The sequence below is a fragment of the Scyliorhinus torazame genome, chromosome 12 (assembly GCF_047496885.1).
Source record: "Scyliorhinus torazame isolate Kashiwa2021f chromosome 12, sScyTor2.1, whole genome shotgun sequence".
NCBI classification, from domain to species: Eukaryota; Metazoa; Chordata; class Chondrichthyes; order Carcharhiniformes; family Scyliorhinidae; genus Scyliorhinus; species Scyliorhinus torazame.
In genome coordinates, this window is record NC_092718.1 from 202,752,046 (window position 1) to 202,771,558 (window position 19,513).

The 19,513-nt window shown below is 55.3% G+C and overlaps 1 protein-coding gene across 6 annotated transcripts in view; it reads left to right on the top strand.

The window, feature by feature from the left end:
- cuedc1b (CUE domain containing 1b) overlaps nt 1–19,513 on the top strand; it is a 403,376-nt gene that overhangs the window by 313,312 nt on the left and 70,551 nt on the right. For all 6 annotated transcript variants that reach the window (XM_072469715.1, XM_072469713.1, XM_072469712.1 and 3 more), the window contains one exon: nt 13,603–14,230. In XM_072469715.1, the coding sequence (XP_072325816.1) occupies nt 13,922–14,230 (309 nt within the window). In that variant the 5' untranslated portion in view covers nt 13,603–13,921. The remainder of the gene's footprint in view (nt 1–13,602; nt 14,231–19,513) is intronic.

The following is a 19,513-nucleotide window of genomic DNA, read 5'->3' on the forward strand; positions in this document are numbered from 1 at the left end:
AGGCGCTGTTTTGCTTTCTTGGTAGCGTCGTGGTAGCGTCGACGTGGGTGGACCAGGACAGATTTTTGGAGATGTGCACCCCTAGGAATTTGAAGCTGCTAACCATCTCCACCTCAGCCCCGTTGATGCTGACGGGGTGTGTACAGTACTTTGCTTCCTGAAGTCAATTACCAACTCTTTAGTTTTACTGGCATTGAGGGAGAGATTGTTTTTTTTAAAAAATATATATTTTATTGAAATTTTTTTTCCCCTGAGCAACATTTTTCCCGCTTACAAAACAAAACGAAACGATAACAATAACAAAACAGAAATTTTAACTTTTTAACAATAATAATAATAATAATACACAAGTAACAAAACCTCATTCTCAATTGACCTATATTCAACTAAACCTCCCCCCCCCCCCTCCCCCCCCCCCCTCGCCCCCCCCCCCCCCCCCCCCCCCCTCCCCCTGGGTTGCTGCTGCTGGTCATCTGTCTTCCCTCTAACGTTCCCCTAGGTAGTCGAGAAATGGCTGCCACCGCCTGGTGAACCCTTGAGCCGATCCTCTCAGGGCAAACTTTATCTGCTCCAGTTTAATGAACCCCGCCATATCATTTACCCAGGCCTCCAGTCCGGGGGGTTTCGCCTCCTTCCACATGAGTAGGATCCTGCGCCGGGCTACGAGGGGACGCAAAGGCCACGACATCGGCCTCTTTCGCCTCCTGCACTCCCGGCTCTTCCGCAACTCCAAATAGAGCTAACCCCCAGCCTGGTTTGACCCGAGCCTTCACCACCTGCGAGATCACTCCCGTCACTCCCTTCCAGTATCCTTCAGTGCCGGACACGCCCAAAACATATGTGCGTGGTTGCCGGGCTCCTGCCACACCTCCCACATCTGTTTCCACTCCAAAAAACCTGCTCAATCTTGCCCCCGTTATGTGTGCTCTATGTAGCACCTTAAATTGAATCAGGCTAAGCCTGGCGCATGAGGAAGAGGAGTTTACCCTGCTTAGGGCATCAGCCCACATACCGTCCTCTATCTCCTCCCCTAATTCTTCTTCCCACTTTCCTTTAGTTCGCTCACCGACTCCTCCCCCTCTTCCCTCATCTCTCTGTAAATCTCTGACACCTTGCCCTCTCCGACCCACACCCCTGAAAGCACCCTGTCCTGTATCCCCTGTGTCGGGAGCCGCGGAAATTCCCTCACCTGTTGTCTAGTAAACGTCCTCACCTGCATATATCTCAAGAAATTTCCCCGGGGTAACTTATACTTTTCCTCCAATGCTCCCAAACTCGCAAAGTCCCATCTATGAATAAATCTCCCACCTTCCTAATTCCCAACTGGTACCAACTCTGAAATCCTCCATCCATCCTTCCTGGGCGAACCTATGGTTGTTCCTGATAGGGGATCCCACCAGGCTCCCCGCACCCTTCTCTGTCGCCTCCACTGTCCCCATATGTTCAGTGTTGCCGCCACCACCGGGTTCGTGGTGTACTTTTTAGGTGAGATCGGTAGCGGTGCCGTCACCAGCGCCTCTAGACTCGTCCCTTTACAGGACCTTCTCTCCAGCCTTTTCCACGCCGCTCCCTCACCCTCCATCATCCATCTACGTATCATTGCCACATTGGCGGCCCAATAATAATCTCCCAAGTTCGGTAGTGCCAGTCCTCCTCTGTCCCTACTGCGCTGAAGGAACCCTCTCCTTACTCTCGGAACTTTCCTGCCCACACAAAGCTCGTAATGCTCCTGTCTATTTTATTAAAAAAGGTCCTGGTGATTAAAATAGGGAGACATTGGAATACGAATAAGAACCTCGGGAGGACCATCATCTTAATTGCTTGCACCCCTGCCCGCCAGCGATAAAGGCTGCATGTCCCACCTCTTAAAGTCCTCCTCCATTTGTTCTACCAGCCGTGTCAGATTAAGTCTGTGCAAGGTTCCCCCAGCTCCTAGCGATCTGAATCCCCAGGTATCGGAAGTTTCTTTCCACTTCCCTCAGCGGTAAGCCTTCTATCTCTCTACTCTGGTCCCCTGGATGTATCACATATAATTCACTCTTCCCCATGTTTAACCTATACCCGAAAATTCCCCGAACCTCCTCAGAATTCGCATAACCTCTATCATCCCCCCCGCTGGGTCCGACACGTATAACAATAGGTCATCCGCGTATAACGAGGAGGGAGAGATTGTTGTCGCTGCACCACTCCACTAGGTTCTCTATCTCCCGCCTGTATTCTGACTCATCGCTTTTTGAGATCCGGCCCACTATGGTCGTATCGTCAGCAAACTTGTAGATGGAGTTGGAACCAAATTTTGCAACACAGTCGTGTGTGTACAGGGAGTAGAGTAGGGGGCTAAGTACGCAGCCTTGCGGGGACCCCGGTATTGAGGACTACTGTGGAGGAGGTATTGTTGTTCATTCTTACTGATTGTGGTCTCTTCCTCTGCCTCGTCCTCTGCCTCTTCCTCTGTCTCTTCCTCTGTCTCTTCCTCTGTCTCTTCCTCTGTCTCTTCCTCTGTCTCTTCCTCTGTCTCTGTTTCATTCCCTCACTGTCTTTCTGTCCCTCCAGCTCTCTCTTTCCCTCCTCTCTATCTCCCCCCATTTCTCTACCTCTCCCTCCATCTCTCTCTCTCTCTCCCCCTCACCTCTCTCCATCTCCCTCCCCTCCATTCCTCTCGCACCTCACTCTCCCCCCCTCCATCTCTCTCTCTCCCCTTCATCTCTCTCTGTCCCCCTCCATCTCTCTCTCCCCCTCCATCTCTCTCTCCCCCTCCATCTCTCTCTCCCCCTCCATCTCTCTCTCCCCGGTCATCTCTCTCGCTCCCCCTCCATTTCTCTCTGTCCCCCTCCATCTCTCTCTGTCCCCCTCCATCTCTCTCTGTCCCCCTCCATCTCTCTCTGTCCCCCTCCATCTCTCTCTGTCCCCCTCCATCTCTCTCTCCCCCCCTCCATCTCTCTGTCTCCCCCTCCACCACTCTCTCCCCATCCATCTCTCTGTCTCCCCCTCCACCACTCTCTCTCTCCCCCTCCCTCTCTCTCTCCCCCCCATTTCTCTACCTCTCCCTCCATCTCTCTCTCCCCCTCACCTCTGCATCTATCTCCCACTCCATTCCTCTTGCTCCTCTCTCTCTCCCCTTTATCTCTCGCCCCTCCTGCATCTCCCTCTCCCCCCCCCTCTATTTCTCTCCGCCCTCCATTTCTCTCCCCCCTCCATTTCTCTCTCTCTCCCCTCCATTTCTCTCTCCCCCTCTCTCTCTCTCTCTCTCTCCCCTCCATCCATCTCTCTCTCTCTCTCTCTCCCCCTCTATCTCTCCCTTTCCCCCTCCATCTCTCTGTCTCCCCCTCCATCTCTCTGTCTCCCCCTCCATCTCTGTCTCTCCCTCCACCACTTTCTCCCCCTCCATCTCTCTCTCCGCCCCTTCAGTCTCTCTCCCCTCCCTCTCTCTCTCTCCTCCTCCATCTCTCTCTCCCCTCCATCTCTCTCCCCTCCATCTCTCTCTCCCCCTCCATCTCTCTCTCCCCCTCCATCTCTCTCTCCCCCTCCATCTCTCTCTCTCCCCCTCCATCTCTCTCTCTCCCCCTCCATCTCTCTCTCTCCCCCTCCATCTCTCTCTCTCCCCCTCCCTCCCTCTCTCCCCCTCCCTCCCTCTCTCTCTCTCCCCCTCCATAACCCTCTCCCCCTCCATTTCTCTCTCTCCTCCATCTCTCTGCCCTCCATCTCTCTCTCCCTCCATCTCTCTCTCCCCCTCCATCTCTCTCTCCCCCTCCATCTCTCTCTCCCCCTTCCTCCATCTCTCTCTCCCCCTTCCTCCATCTCTCTCTCCCCCTTCCTCCATCTCTCTCTCCCCCTTCCTCCATCTCTCTCTCCCCCTTCCTCCATCTCTCTCTCCCCCTCCCTCCCTCTCCCCCTCTATAACCCTCTCCCCCTCCATCTCTCTCTCCCCTCCATCTCTCTCTCCCCTCCATCTCTCGCTCCCTCCCCTCCATCTCTCGCTGTCTCCCCCTCCACCACTCTCTCTCCCCCTCCACCTCTCTCTCCCCCTCTACCTCTCTCTCCCCCTCTACCTCTCTCTCTCTCCCCCTCTACCTCTCTCTCTCCCCTCCACATCTCTCTCTCTCTCCCCCTCCACCTCTCTCTCCGCCCCCTCTGTCTCTCTCTCTCTCTCCCCCTCCTTCCCTCTCTCACTCTCTCTCTCTCTCTCTCCCCCCCCCACCCTCTCTCTCTCTCTCTCCCTCAGTCTCTCTTTCTCCCCACTCCATATCTCTCTCCCCTTCCATCCATCTCTCTCTCTCTCCCCTCCATCTCTCTCTCTCTCTCCCCTCCATCTCTCTCTCTCTCCCCTCCATCTCTCTCTCTCTCTCTCCCTCCCTCCCTCTTCCTCCCTCCCTCCCTCCCTCCCTTCCTCCATCCATCCACCTCTCTCTCACTCTCTCTCGCCCCCCACCCCCTCCCTTCCTGAATGTGGGAAAAAGTAATTGGTTATGTCGTTGGGTCCAAACCCACCCCGGGCTGTGCAGAGCCTGGGCCCAGTTTTCACAGAGCGCCCTCTTAATTGGTTAGATTCATGGTCCCTAAAAGATGGTGGTGGGACTTTCGAAGCTAGAGAGCCAATCAGGCTTTCCAACCTGAACAACACTGCAGTGGAGGGTAAGGAAGGGAGAGGGCTGTTCAAAATGAAGGAGGCCTCTCCCCAACTTACCGAAACAAGTTAGAAAATGTGTGTGTGTCCGTGTCGTGGCTGTTCCTGCTGCCAGGAAGTCCAGGAGGGCCATTGGGCTAGCCGGCTGTGGTGGCACCCTGCTCTACCATTGGGCTGCTGTCTCCAAGCAAGTAGTTGGGGAGGGGAGGGCATAGGAGTCATGATGGACTAGAGGAGTGGGTAGAAGGGCAGAGCTGGGCATGAGGGGTGAAAGGATTTGGGTCCTGGGCCAGAGCACCAGTGGGCTTGAGGAAGACATTTTGAACTTGCCTCTTAATATGTCCCTTAATGCGGACTATCTGATGGTTAGTGAATCACAATCGTTAAAAAAGAAAACTGGTGCTCATCTGTGAAAATTGCAGAGGATTCGGACCTGCCTCCCTCCACAATGGGGCTGGCCAGGCCGTCACACACCGTTATAAAGGCACTCCCGAAAATCAGACAGCCTGGGAAGGAGGCCATTCGGCCCATTGAGTCTGCACCGACCCTCCGAAAGAACATCCCTCCTCGGCCCGGGCTCCAACCCTAGGATTCGCCGAGCCTCCGCGGCGCAATGGTGCTCGGCGTGGGGGCGGAGAATGGGCGTCAGACCCGCGATCGGGTCCAACGCCGCTCCCGCGGTTCTCCAGGGACTGGCGAATCGGCGCCAATCGCATGCGCGCGGTCGACGTGGCGTATGTCGAGGGGGGCATTGAAAGAGGCCCCCGCGGCAATCTCCGCGGCAACTGGCCGAGTTCCCGCCGGCGTGGTTCACTCATGGTTCCACCCAGCGGGCACTCGGAGTGGCGGCTGCGGACTCAGCCCGCGACCGCCCTGGTGGGGGATCCGTCACCGTGGAGGGGGGGGGGGGGGGGCTCCAGGACGGCCGGGCTCGTGATCGGGAGCCACCGATCGGCGGATGCGTGCGATCTCGGGGGGGGGGGGGGTATATTCTCCGGGCTGGTCTGCTGTGTGGGTCCGCCATGTTGCGTGGGGCTGCCGCACGCATGCGCGGACCTCCGGCCGGAAGTGCAGGGCCCCCTATCGGGAGCCGGAGCTGCGAGGACTACTCCAGGGCCCTGCTGGTCCCCTGCAAAATGGAGAATCACCCTGGACATTCTCCAGGTAAGTCCCGAGTGATTTGCGCCTGATTGGCCGCGGGCATGGGGACATGGTCCCATTATCAGAGAATTCCACCCCCTATCTCCATAACCCTACCTAACCTTTGGACATAAGGGGGGCAATTTAGCACGGCCAATCCACCTAACCTGCATACCTTTGGTCTATGGGAGGAAACCGGAGCACCCGGAGGAAACCCACGCAGACAGGGGGAGGACGTGCAAACACCACACAGACAGCGACCCTAGGTCGGAATTGAACCCGGGCTCCCTGGCGTTGTGAGGCAGCAGTGCTAACCACTGTGCTGTCCCATTCCTCATGGAATAAGGTCAGGAATTCCGAAATCGGGACCCGCCTTCTAGTTTGAATGGCTCCCATGTCATCCTAACTTGGTGAAACTTCATCCAAGGTTTCCACCATCAATGTCCACCCTTCAGTTAGTTACATCGTAAAGTCATGTGAAGTTAAGTTCCATTTTGGTTTCTGCCAAAATACTTTTCTCCAGATGTCATTGCAGCTGGGATTCAGGCACGGACATGAACTGAATGACATTGAGGCGGCATTCAGCCAAGGATAGCATCAAGGAGACCCAGTAAAAGCCACGATAATTGAGGGCCAAAGGCAAAATCTTCCACTTGCTGGTAGCTTGCCGACACAAAGCTGCATCCTTGAGATGTTTGTCAGGGCCATGCTGTCAACTGAGCCACCTTCAGTTGCTTCATCAATGATCTTCGTTCCATCAGGAGGTCAGAAACGGAGCTGTCTTCGTGCTGCCTGCTCTCTAGTGTTCAGTTCCACTCATAATTCCTCTAATAATGAAGCAGTTCCTGCCAATCAGCAGCAAGATCTGAACGACATCCATCCTTGAGCTTCTAACGGGCAGGTCCCAGGAGTGTGGGGCAAAACCTATCTCACACAAGAGGAGACCTAACAATCTCTCCCTGATCTTCAATGGCATAATCGTTGCAGAGATCCCTTGTCACGGGTGCAACTTGGGCGTGTGATGACATTGCTTCGTCATCACTGGACCAAAATTTGGGAACTTGCTACTTAATACCTTTTTTATGGCTACTGAGTACCCCGTTCTTTTTTTTCCCCCCAATTAAGGGGCAACTCAGTGTGGCCAATTCACCTACCCTGCACATCTTTGGGATGTGGGGGCGAGACCCACGCAGACACGGGGAGAATGTGCAAAGTCCACACGGACGGTGACCCGGGGCTGGGATGGAACCCGGGTCTTCAGCGGCGTGAGGCAGCAGTGCTAACCACTGTGCCGCCACACGCCCCTGTACGCTAGGTTATTGACACGGTGCCAGTGAAGGAACGGTGATACAAGCCCGGATGGTGCCAGGCTTGATGGGGAACTTGCAGGTGGTGGCGTTCCTTTTGGATTGTATTTTTAATCCGTCAAATACAATTTAAGAACACTGGGTATGAATCCACTTCTTGGATTAGTCAAGTGCATGTTATTGGACAATAAGGCAGCCTATTAGCCAATCAGGCAGTCAGATTGGGAGGATTTTTCTAACTGTAAATATTCCACTTCCTCAATCAACCTCCTCTTCCCGTTGGTTCCTCACACCCTTCACATTGATTGACAGCTGCCTAAAAAAGGCCTTTGGGTTTTCACTCACTTAACCATTCGCACCTTCGTCCATTCCTATGTTGCCTTCACATTCCTTTCCTAAAATGACCTTTTGTAACATCTTGTTTCTCTTGAGCAGTTTGTAGTTCGTTCAAACCATTCATCTCCTGTCTGGAGTCTTGTCTCTCACTTCCTCTTCTTCATTCTTTCTTTCCTTGCCTTCCGTGGCCTCGTCTCCTCTGTACCTCTGTAAACCCCTCCAGCCCTACTACCTCCTGAGAACGTACAAGCTTGCATAGGAATTGGAAGCAGGCATAGGCCACTCGGCCCCTCGAGCCTGTTCTGCCATTGGCCAAGACCATGGCGGAACTCAATTCGACCTCAACTCCACATTCCTGCCTGCCCCGATAACCTTTCACCCCCTTTCTTATCAAGAATCTCGTCTGCTTCTACCTCAGTCAAAAACTCTGCCACAACCACCTTTTGAGGAATAGAATTCCAAAGCGTCGCAGCCCTCTCGAGAATCCCCCCCCCCCCCTATCTTGGCCTTAAATGGGCGACCCCTTATTTTTAAATGGTGGCCTCTAGCTGTAGATTTTCCCACTCCCAGCTCTGAATTCCTCCAGTTGAAGAGATGAGGAGAAGTTTTTTCCCTCAAAGGTCATTAACATGTGGCGTTCTGATCTCCAGAAAGCAGTGGGGATCAGGATGCTGGATTTATTCAAGGTAGAGTGGGCCAGATTTGTGATAGATAAGGCACAGTTCGATTTCCGATGGACCAGGGAGTGGAGGGTTATGAAGGGGCAGATGGCGACCTGGAGCAGTGACCACAACTGGATCAGCCATGATCTCATTGAATGGCGGAGCCGGCTCGAGGGGCCGAATGGCCCACTCCTGCCCCCTAGAGCTGATGTTCCTAATTCTCGTTCTGTGCTTCCCCACTTGCCTTGCCATTGGTGGCCGTTCATTCAGCTGTCGAGGCCCTGAACTCTGGACGCCTTACCTACACCTCTCCAGCTCGCTATCCTTCTTTTAAAAATTCCTTTGAACCGACCTTGTTGATCACACGTCAGGTCATCTGACCTAATATCTCCTTATGCGCACCCTGTCGCGTTTTGTTGGCAATCGCTCACACGAAGCGCGTTTTTCTACATTTGAAGGCGCTATATAAATGCAAACCGTTGTTGCTTTTCAGTGGGACTTTTACTAGAGGGTGTCGCCTGAACGGCGGCGAAACGCGAGGCTTTTCTGTTTACTTGGTGACAGGTTACGGGCAAAATTTCCACGCGGGGCAGAGCGATACCCTGTAATGGATATTTCTTTGAAACAACATTGCCGTAACAACCAACAGAACGGTGAAGTGAGAGCCATTGTGACATCATTAATTCAGCAACAGTTGCCTGGGATCGTACGAGTTTAGGAAATTGCGGCCAAAAGCAGCTGGCTTCTCGCTGCGTGCCATTGCGTGGATTTGTCTACCTACTGGAGGTAATTTATATTTTCTATTACCCGCCGAGAAATGGGTGACGGTGAATTGTCTTTGTGGCTTGATGCGACTGTTTGATTTACTCCTGCCAACCATAAGTTGGCCTTCAGTGCAAACAGTGGAACTCGCTGTCCAGCGACCACGGTTCTGCCCAAAGGCCCCCCCTCCTCTCCTCACCTGGAGGCCGGCCCCTCAGCAGATAACCCATCCGCTCGTTCCAGTGAGGAGGGTGGCAGGGCTGCAGACTGTGGTGCAAAGCCAACACAATGCGGGCCGTTTCCTGTTCTGCCCTCGGGACCTCGGTACAGTTCTGTTTCCAACTCGAATGGCCAGGTCGCTCTTTCGCCAGGAGACAAAAGCAACGTGCGAAGCAGCGAGAGAAGATTCACACCATCGCTCCAGTCACAAAGGGTGACATGGATAACACCAACAATATTGTGGTTTGTTTCCCGGGAATTAGTTCGGCGCGCAAAACAAGCGAAGCTTTGTCCGCCTCGTGCTGCAGTTGGGCCCCCCTTCTGCCTGGCTGCCCCGCTTCCCAGGCTGAGCAACCCTGTCCATTCCACAATCTGGGAGCTGCCTGCTGCAGCCAGGCTGGCACAGTCTCTGCCCAATCTGCCACCTCCCTGAGCCAGAACGGAACATCTGCTGCTTTGTCAGCGGAGCGCCCTTCACTGAGCCACTCTTGGGAGACGTCAGGCAGTACGGTAATGGGCAGCACGGGAGCACAGTGGTTAGCACTGTTGCTTCACAGCGCCAGGGTCCCGGGGCCGATTACCGGCTTGGGTCACTATCTGTGCGGAGTCTGCACGTGTCTGAGTGAGTTTCCTCCGGGTGCTCCGGTTTCCTCCCGAAAGACGTGCTTGTCAGGTGAATTGGGCGTTCTGAATTCTCCCTCTGTGTACCTGAACAGGCGGCTGAATGTGGCGACTAGGGGCTTTTCACAGTAACTTCATTGCAGTGTTAATGTAAGCCGACTTGTGGCAATAAAGATTATTATAAATAAGTGCAGTGGGCAGATTACGTTGATGGCTTCAGACGTGCCTGCTGTATTACAGCTTCTTCATGAATAACCCGCCTCCTGACTCCCGAAGGCCTAACCACCACCTACAAAGCGCAAGTCAGGGGTGTGATGGAATAACACCGTCACGCTCGGCTGGCTGAGGGCAGCTCCAAAAAATACTCGAGGAGCTCGCCACCATCCGGGGCAAAAGCAGTCCTCTGATCAACACCCCATCCACCATCCTAAACATTCAGCCCCTCCACCATCGAGGCAGCATGGCAGCAATGCTACAAGATACATTGCAGCAACTCGCCGAGGCTCCTTCAGCAGCACCTTCCAAACCTGCACCCTCTGCCGTCAAGAAGGACAAGGGCAGCAGAAACATGGGAACGCCGACACCTGCAACGTCTCCTCCGAGCCACTCACCATCCTGATTTGGAGATGTTATTGCCGTTCCTTTGCTGTCGCTGGGTCAGTAATGTGGCATTCCCTCCCTGTGGGTGTAGCTACAGCACAGGGACTGCAGTGGTTCGAGAAGGCGGCTCACCACCACCGTCTCAAGGGCAATTAGGGGTGGGCAATAAATAGTGGCCTCGCCAGCGACACGCACAAACCGTGAAATCATTTTGCAAGAAAGTATGCGCGGCAGAATGTGAGACGACAGCTGAATGGGTTTCATTTCAGGCCCTCGGCCTCCTCCAACCGGCCACACTCTCGCACGTCAGCGAACCGGACCTGGTCTTCACCAGGGGCTCGCCACTCACCGCAGTGGTTTTGCCACCAGGACCAGCTCGTTTGGTCCCCAAGGCTTGCAGCTCAACATTGCGTTCGAACTCCGGGAGGAGAAGGGGGGGGATGATGTGGTGGGAGGGGAGGGGGATTGCGAATGCCAGCCATGGTTTATGTGGTTGGATACTGGACTGTTTTCCCTTCCCGGGAATGGGGTACCTTTGCTAAATGTAGCAGCTGCTTTGTTGTATGTGAAAGGCGAGAAGAGCCAAGTTGAGTGTCGGAGTGCGCCTTCTGGGGAAAGTTGGACGCGACTTCTGCCGAAGTGTTTTTAAAAAAAAAACCTGCTTCCCAGCGTTAACCCTCAATGTTCCAAAAAGATACTTTCAGCTTCCAAAAAGGCAATTAGTCCTTCAACGGCTGCTGCAAGCATTCCTGAAGGGTGGTCAAAAGCATAATTAAGGTAAGTTGAATGGGCAGCACGGCGCCGAGGACCCGGGTTTGACCCCGCCCCGGGTCACTGTCCGGGAGTTTGCACATTCTCCCCGTGTCTGCGAGGGTCTCACCCCCTCAACCCAAAGATGTGCAGGGTCGGTGGATTGGCCACGCTAAATTGCCCCTTAATTGGGAAAAAAATACTGAATTGGCTACTCTAAATGAATTTGTAAAATTGCCTCATAATTGGACAAAATAATTGGGTACTCTACACTTATTAAAAAAAAAGACACGATTGCGTAGCGTGACACCGCTACTCCTGCCAAAATGAAGATGATTGGGAAAATATGGGTGTCAGTCATGTCTGGACAAAGCACTACTTTAAATGGCTGGGAATGACTTTTACATGTCTAATTTGCGCTGAATTCTACTCGCTGCCTTTTGCTGGAGAAATGGTCCTGCTCCCATCGGGAGACCGTGCTGCAGCTGGGATGGTGAGTTCACTTTGCTGTAGTTTGCGGAGGCTCCGCTTCGCGAGGGCCCTTGGGGATGGGCAACAACATGTACCGGCCTAACCAGGTGTGGAAGAATCTTTTTTAAAAAGTAGGCACCTATTTTCCAGTTTGCCCGAAATCCTGTCCTGTCCTCCTACCCTGCCTCCAACACGTTAGCTGACAAGATGGTATCAATAGTCATGGCAGTAATGAAGTGTATCAGGCTGGAATTGCAGTGAAAGGGGTATTTAGGTGAAAGTGAGGATGGAGTATTGTGGTCCGGCTGTTTAGCGGGCCCAGGCTCGTGGTGCAGCCCTAATTATGTCGTGGTTGACTATGGCCACTGGTTACAGCCAAAGAACAAAGGATTATCGCTCGCCGTAGTAACAGAACGCAGTAAAAACACTCAGGGTTAGGAGATGACCATACTTCAGAAAATTACATCCCTCCTTGGCAGTGGTTGTCATGGCGAAATATTAAGTCCTCCCAGTTGAAGGGAAAACTTCATAAGCAGAGAGTAATTAAGACTGGGCATTGTTAAAATGCAATAAAATGGCACTGGTGGGCTACCATACTCTGTCATAAGTCAGCGCCTGCAGCAGCAGAGAAAAAGGAGATGGAGACTTGGATTATAGTGAGAAGCCACATAACAGCTTTATTGTATATCTTTTGTAATTAATCTGCTAATCTGTCTTTGCCATTTGTGCGTCATCCCCTCCAAGCTACACACCACCCTGACTTGGGACAATGTCCCTGTTCCATCACTGTCGCGGGGTCAAAATCCTGGAACTCCCTCCCTAACAGCACTGTGGGTGTACCTACACCCCATGGACTGCAGTGGTTCGAGAAGGCGGCTCACCACCACCTTCTCAAGGGCAATTAGGGATGGCCAATAAGTATGTTGATTAGCCAGCGGCGCCCAGTTCAGTAATTTTTTAAAACATTCTTTATCCACTGAGCTCAGTCAGTAATCCGCCTCCCCATTCCCCCTCCAACCCACCGCCTTAACTCCTCAGATTTCCACCTCTCCTGAAGACTCTTGCCAATGGTTGCAATCTGGCTCCTTACCAAAAAGGGCCAGCTATCAAATGCAACAGCAATGAGTGCCATCAGACCTTACTACACATGGTGGTAATGTGACTGGATCAGTACTCCAGAGGCCCAGGAAAAACCTCTGGGGACGTGGGTTCGAATCCCACCTTGGCACCTGGTGGAGTTGCAATTCAATTAATAATCCAGAATACCAACATTCCCCGCAATGGTAACCCGTGAAACTATCACCGATTGTCTTTAAAAAAAAAACATCTGTCTCACTAATGTTCCTTTGAAGAAGGAAATCTGCCATCCTTACCTGGCCTGGTCTACATGTGATGCCCGCATTCAATTCACAAATAAAGTGTTTTTTAAAAAGCCGTCCAGTTGCCCCCCTCCTGTCTTTGTCCAACGTCTATACATATCCCCCAGAGAGCGATCCCCTGATTGATATCCCACCCTGTAGTTCATCGAGGATGAAGTGGAGCACCCAAACTCTTTCCTTATCTGTGGGTCGGTTGCACAGCCCGGGGGGATCATGCATGGGACTTTCTCTTCACTATATGGCCCCATTTCAAACCTGGCAGTATTCCACCTCCTGCAACATCCGGTCCCAACAGTAATTTACTGAGCGATGATATTCCTGCATTCTTAATTGGACCTGGAACCTTGGATCTGCTGTTCATTGCGTAATAAATCTGCTGTTCATCGGCCGACTGGCAGCGAGAGAGGGCGAGTTCAAATCCCACTGGCGGCTGCGAAATTAAATTCAATAAATCAGGTCAGTTGTGGGCAAGCAGAGGAAATAATGACCATGGAAGCTGCCAGATTGTTTCACCATGCCCTTCAGGGAAGGGGAACTGCTGCAATCTGCTCAGTGCCTGATTTTGATTGGGCCTCCGAAGAAATCTCGCACGGCACAACGAGGAAATAAGGCCCATCGTCGCATTTGCAAAGGGTGGGCGAGTCTGCCCATCTCTCAGAAGCAAAGTTATTTTTTTTTAGCACATCGCTCATAACCTCGAACTAACGTGAGCTCTTGTTTCTCTTTTACAGGTGTGTCGATGACTCTTTGAGGTGGTCCGTGAGATCGTGGCGCCTGTGAGGAGTGGGATATTATAGGATCTTTGCCGGTGTATTTTGCAAGCAGTGGTGGTTCCGGTTTTGCTTTGTTCTGCCCAGAAGCCCATGGTTGTGAGGCCCTGTTCATTTTATTACAAAGTATCTTGAATCTTCACTCTGGCACTTGCTGCGTCTGTCTCCCAAACCTGGGGATATGGCTTTGCAGCAGCTTTGCGAGTGAGCTCGGACACCTTCAGAAGCTCCCACCATTTCCCACCCCAAGCTGAGCAGGTTTCGAAAGACGTTCTGGAAAATGACCAGCCTTTTCCGGCGGAACAGTAGCAATGGCAGCTCCAAGAATGGCTCGGCCAACCCGCCTTCGCAGCTGCTCAACAACAGCAGGCCTCCCCGGCAGGTCCGGAGACTCGAGTTCAACCAGGCCATGGAGGACTTCAAGGTCATGTTTCCAAACATGGACTACGATGTGATTGAGTGCGTCTTGAGGGCCAACAATGGGGCTGTGGACGCCACGATTGACCAGTTGCTACAGATGAACATGGACTGTGGATTTGACAATGGGTATGATGATAGCTCGGACTCTGAAGACAGTATTCCCCCAGAGGTAAGCACAAGAGTTCCAGCATTATAGGCGTACGGTGGTGGTGGCGTGGTTTATCAGACCAGTGCCAGCAATTGCTGGCCATGTTTACATTCACGCCGATGCTAAATGTAGCCAGGGACCTCTGCTTATGTTTTTTGGGGGAATGTCCTGTTAAAAACGACTTGGCATCCATTGCTAAGCGCAATGTGGACTTGAGCCAGGTTGGACGGCACAGTGGTTTAGCACTGATGCCTCACAGTGCCAGGGACGCGGGTTCAGTTCCGGCCTTGGGTGATTGTCTGCGTGGAGTTTGCGCGTTCTCCTCGTGTATGCCTGCGTTTCCTCCGGGTGTTCCGGTTTCCTCCCACAGTTCAAAGATGTGCAGGTTAGGTGGATTGGTCTTGCTAAAAAATTGTAGGTTAGGTGGGGTTATGGGGATAGGGCCGGGGGGGGAGGGGGGCCTAGGAAGGGAGCCCTTTCAGAGGGTTGGTGCAGACTTGATGGGCCAAATGGCCTCATTCTGCACTACAGTGATTCTATGACTGGGAGATTCCTGGGTTCGATCCCAGGAGCTTACTGGTAGGTTACGTTGGACCCACTCCCATGAAGTATATGTACACAGCACACAAGGTGCAAAGGTTAAAGTTTCGACCATTGACATCGGAGGGGATGAGACCCTAATCTTCAGCCAATGAGATCTGCTGAAAATCATTAGCCTGTGGACATTGGGTGAGGAGGGTCTGACCTCAAACATGATTCTCGCACAATATCTTTATCCTAACACTGGCCAGTGAAATGATTGTAGTTAAACTGCAGCCCAAGAAACAAGAGAATGGGTGAGTCTGCTCCGAACCCTGTCAGAAAGAGCTTCCTGTTGCAGTGACTATTGTACAGTAACCAGCAAAAACATATCGTCAAAAGTGTTTCCGTCAAACTGTAGCAGTTCCTTTTCCACGTAATTCCACTTTTCTTGATTTTGTATAGTATTCAGTGTCCCCTTTACATTGCACAATGGTTACAATTGGAAGCCCACTTGCTCCTTTTGCTCTGCAATAAGCACTTGTTCCTCCCCCGACCCTGGCATGCGCACTGGCCCCTCTTCCCCCTGACCCTGGAGTGCGCACTGGCCCCTCTTCCCTCTGACCCTGGAGTGCCCACTGGCCCCTCTTCCCCCGACCCTGGAGTGCGCACTGGCTCCTCTTCCCCCTGACCCTGGAGTGCGCACTGGCCCCTCTTTCCCCAGATCCTGGAGTGCGCACTGGCCCCTCTTCCCCCTGACCCTGGAGTGCGCACTGGCCCCTCTTCCCCCTGATCCTGGAATGTGCACTGGCTTCTCTTCCCCCTGATCCTGGAATGCGCACTGGCTCCTCTTCCCCCTGATCCTGGAATGCGCACTGGCTCCTCTTCCCCCTGACACTGGAGTGTGCACTGGCTCCTCTTCCCTCTGACCCTGGAGTGCGCACTGGCTCCTCTTCCCTCTGACCCTGGAGTGCGCATTGGCTCCTCTTACCCCGGATCCTGGAGTGCGCACTGGCTCCTCTTCCCCCTGATCCTGGAATGCACACTGGCTCCACCCCCGACCCAGGAGTGCGCACTGGCTCCTCTTCCCCCTGATCCTGGAGTGCGCACTGGCTCCTCTTTCCCCCTGATCCTGGATTGCGCACTGGTTCCTCTTCCACCTGACCCTGGAATGCACACTGGCTCCTCTTCCCCCTGACCCTGTAGTGCGCACTGGCTCTTCTTCCCCCGACCCTGGAGTGCGCGCTGGCTCCTCTTCCCCCGACCCTGGAGTGCGCGCTGGCTCCTCTTCCCTCTGACCCTGGAGTGCCACTGGCTCCTCTTCCCCCTGATCCTGGAGTGCGCACTGGCTCCTCTTCCCCCTGATCCTGGAGTGCGCACTGGCTCCTCTTCCCCCTGATCCTGGAGTGCGCACTGGCTCCTCTTCCCCCGACCCTGGAGTGCGCACTGGCTCCTCTTCCCCCTGATCCTGGAGTGCGCACTGGCTCCTCTTCCCCCTGATCCTGGAGTGCGCACTGGCTCCTCTTCCCCCGACCCTGGAGTGCGCACTGGCTCCTCTTTCCCCTGACCCTGGAGTGTGCACTGGCCCCTCTTCCCCCTGACCCTGGAGTGCGCACTGGCCCCTCTTTCCCCAGATCCTGGAGTGCGCACTGGCTCCTCTTCCCCCTGACCCTGGAGTGCGCACTGGCCCCTCTTTCCCCAGATCCTGGAGTGCGCACTGGCTCCTCTTCCCCCTGACCCTGGAGTGCGCACTGGCTCCTCTTCCCCCTGACACTGGAGTGCGCACTGGCTCCTCTTCCCCCTGACCCTGGAGTGCGCACTGGCTCCTCTTCCCCCTGACCCTGGAGTGCGCACAGGCCCCTCTTTCCCCAGATCCTGGAGTGCGCACTGGCTCCTCTTCCCCCTGACACTGGAGTGTGCACTGGCCCCTCTTTCCCCAGATCCTGGAGTGCGCACTGGCTCCTCTTCCCCCTGACCCTGGAGTGCGCACTGGCTCCTCTTCCCCCTGACACTGGAGTGCGCACTGGCTCCTCTTCCCCCTGACCCTGGAGTGCGCACTGGCTCCTCTTCCCCCTGACCCTGGAGTGCGCACAGGCCCCTCTTTCCCCAGACCCTGGAGTGCGCACTGGCTCCTCTTCCCCCTGACCCTGGAGTGCGCACTGGCTCCTCTTCCCCCTGACACTGGAATGTGCACTGTCTCCTCTTCCCCCTGATCCTGGAATGCGCACTTGCTCCTCTTCCCCCGATGCTGGAATGCGAACTGGCTCCTCTTCCCCCGATCCTGGAATGGGCACTGGCCCCTCTTCCCCCTGACCCTGGAGTGCCACTGGCTCCTCTTCCCCCTGACCCTGGAGTGCGCACTGGCCCCTCTTCCCCCTGACCCTGGAGTGCGCACTGGCCCCTCTTCCCCCTGACCCTGGAGTGCGCACTGGCCCCTCTTCCCTCTGACCCTGGAGTGCGCACTGGCCCCTCTTCCCCCTGACCCTGGAGTGCGCACTGGCTCCTCTTCCCTCTGACCCTGGAGTGCGCACTGGCCCCTCTTCCCCCTGACCCTGGAGTGCGCACTGGCCCCTCTTTCCCCAGATCCTGGAGTGCGCACTGGCTCCTCTTCCCCCTGACCCTGGAGTGCGCACTGGCCCCTCTTTCCCCAGATCCTGGAGTGCGCACTGGCTCCTCTACCCCCTGACCCTGGAGTGCGCACTGGCTCCTCTTCCCCCTGATCCTGGAATGTGCACTGGCTCCTCTTCCCACTGATCCTGGAATGCGCACTGGCTCCTCTTCCCCCTGATCCTGGAATGCGCACTGGCTCCTCTCCCCCTGACCCTGGAGTGGGCACTGGCTCCTCTTCCCTCTGACCCTGGAGTGCGCACTGGCTCCTCTTCCCTCTGACCCTGGAGTGCGCACTGGCTCCTCTTACCCCGGATCCTGGAGTGCGCACTGGCTCCTCTTCCCCCTGATCCTGGAATGCACATTGGCTCCACCCCCGACCCAGGAGTGCGCACTGGCTCCTCTTCCCCCTGATCATGGAATGCATACTGGCTCCTCCCCGACCCAGGAGTGCACACTGGCTCCTCTTTCCCCCTGATCCTGGATTGCGCACTGGCTCCTCTTCCCCTTGACCCTGGAATGCACACTGGTTCCTCTTCCACCTGACCCTGGAATGCACACTGGCTCCTCCCCCGACCCAGGAGTGCGCACTGGCTCCTCTTCCCCCTGACCCTGGAGTGCGCACTGGCTCCTCTTCCCCCTGACCCTGGAGTGTGCACTGGCTCCTCTTCCCTCTGACCCTGGACTGCGAACTGGCTCCTCTTCTCCCGATCCTGGAGTGCGCACTGGCTCCTCTTCCCCCTGATCCTGGAGTGCCACTGGCTCCTCTTCCCCCTGACCCTGGAGTGCGCACTGGCTCCTCTTCCCCCGACCCTGGAGTGTGCACTGGCTCCTCTTCCCCCTGACCCTGGAGTGCGCACTGGCTCCTCTTCCCCCTGATCCTGGAGTGCGCACTGGCTCCTCTTCCCCTGACCCTGGAGTGCGCACTGGCTCCTCTTCCCCCTGACACTGGAGTGCGCACTGGCTCCTTCCCCCTGATCATGGAGTGCGCACTGGCTCCTCTTCCCCCTGACACTGGAATGTGCACTGGCTCCTCTTCCCCCTGATCCTGGAATGCGCACTGGCTCCTCTTCCCCCGATCCAGGAATGCGCACTGGCTCCTCTTCCCCCTGACCCTGGAGTTCCACTGGCTCCTCTTCCCCCTTACCCTGGAGTGCGCACTGGCTCCTCTTCCCCGACCCTGGAGTGTGCACTGGCTCCTCTTTCCCCTGCCCCTGGAGTGCGCACTGGCTCCTCTTCCCTCTGCCCCTGGAGTGCGCACTGGCTCCTCTTCCCTCTGACCCTGGAGTGCGCACTGGCTCCTCTTCCCCTGACCCTGGAGTGTGCACTGGCTCCTCTTCCCCTGACCCTGGAGTGCGCACTGGCTCCTCTTCCCCCTGACACTGGAGTGCGCACTGGCTCCTCTTCCCCCTGATCCTGGAGTGCGCACAGGGTCCTCTTCCCCCGACCCTCTGGAGTGTGCACTGGCTCCTCTTCCCCCTGCCCCTGGAGTGCGCACTTTCTCCTCTTCCCCCTGAACCTGGAGTGCGCACTGACTCCTCTTCCCCCTGCCCCTGGAGTGCACACTGGCTCCTCCTCCCCCTTCCGCTGGTGTGTCCACTGGCTCCTCTTCCCCCTGACCCTGGAGTGCCACTGGCTCCTCTTCCCCCTGACCCTGGAGTGCGCACTGGCTCCTCTTTCCCCGGATCCTGGAATGTGCACTGGCTCCTCTTCTCTCTGACCCTGGAGTGCGCACTGGCTCCTCTTCTCTCTGACCCTGGAGTGCGCACTGGCTCCTCTTCCCCCGACCCTGGAGTGTGCACTGGCTCCTCTTCCCCCGACCCTGGAGTGCGCACGGGCTCCTCTTCCCCCTGCCCCTGGAGTGCGCACTGGCTCCTCTTCCCTCTGACCCTGGAGTGCGTACTGGCTACTCTTCCCCCTGACCCTGGAGTGCGCACTGGCTCCTCTTCCCCCTGACCCTGGAGTGCGCACTGGCTCCTCTTCCCCCTGACCCTAGATTGCGCACTGGCTCCTCTTCCCCCTGACCCTGGAGTGTGCACTGGCTCCTCCTCCCCCTTCCCCTGGAGTACACACTGGCTCCTCCTCTCCCTTCTCCTGGTGTGTGCACTGGCTCCTCCTCCCTCTGACCCTGGAGTGCGTACTGGCTACTCTTCCCCCTGACCCTGGAGTGCGCACTGG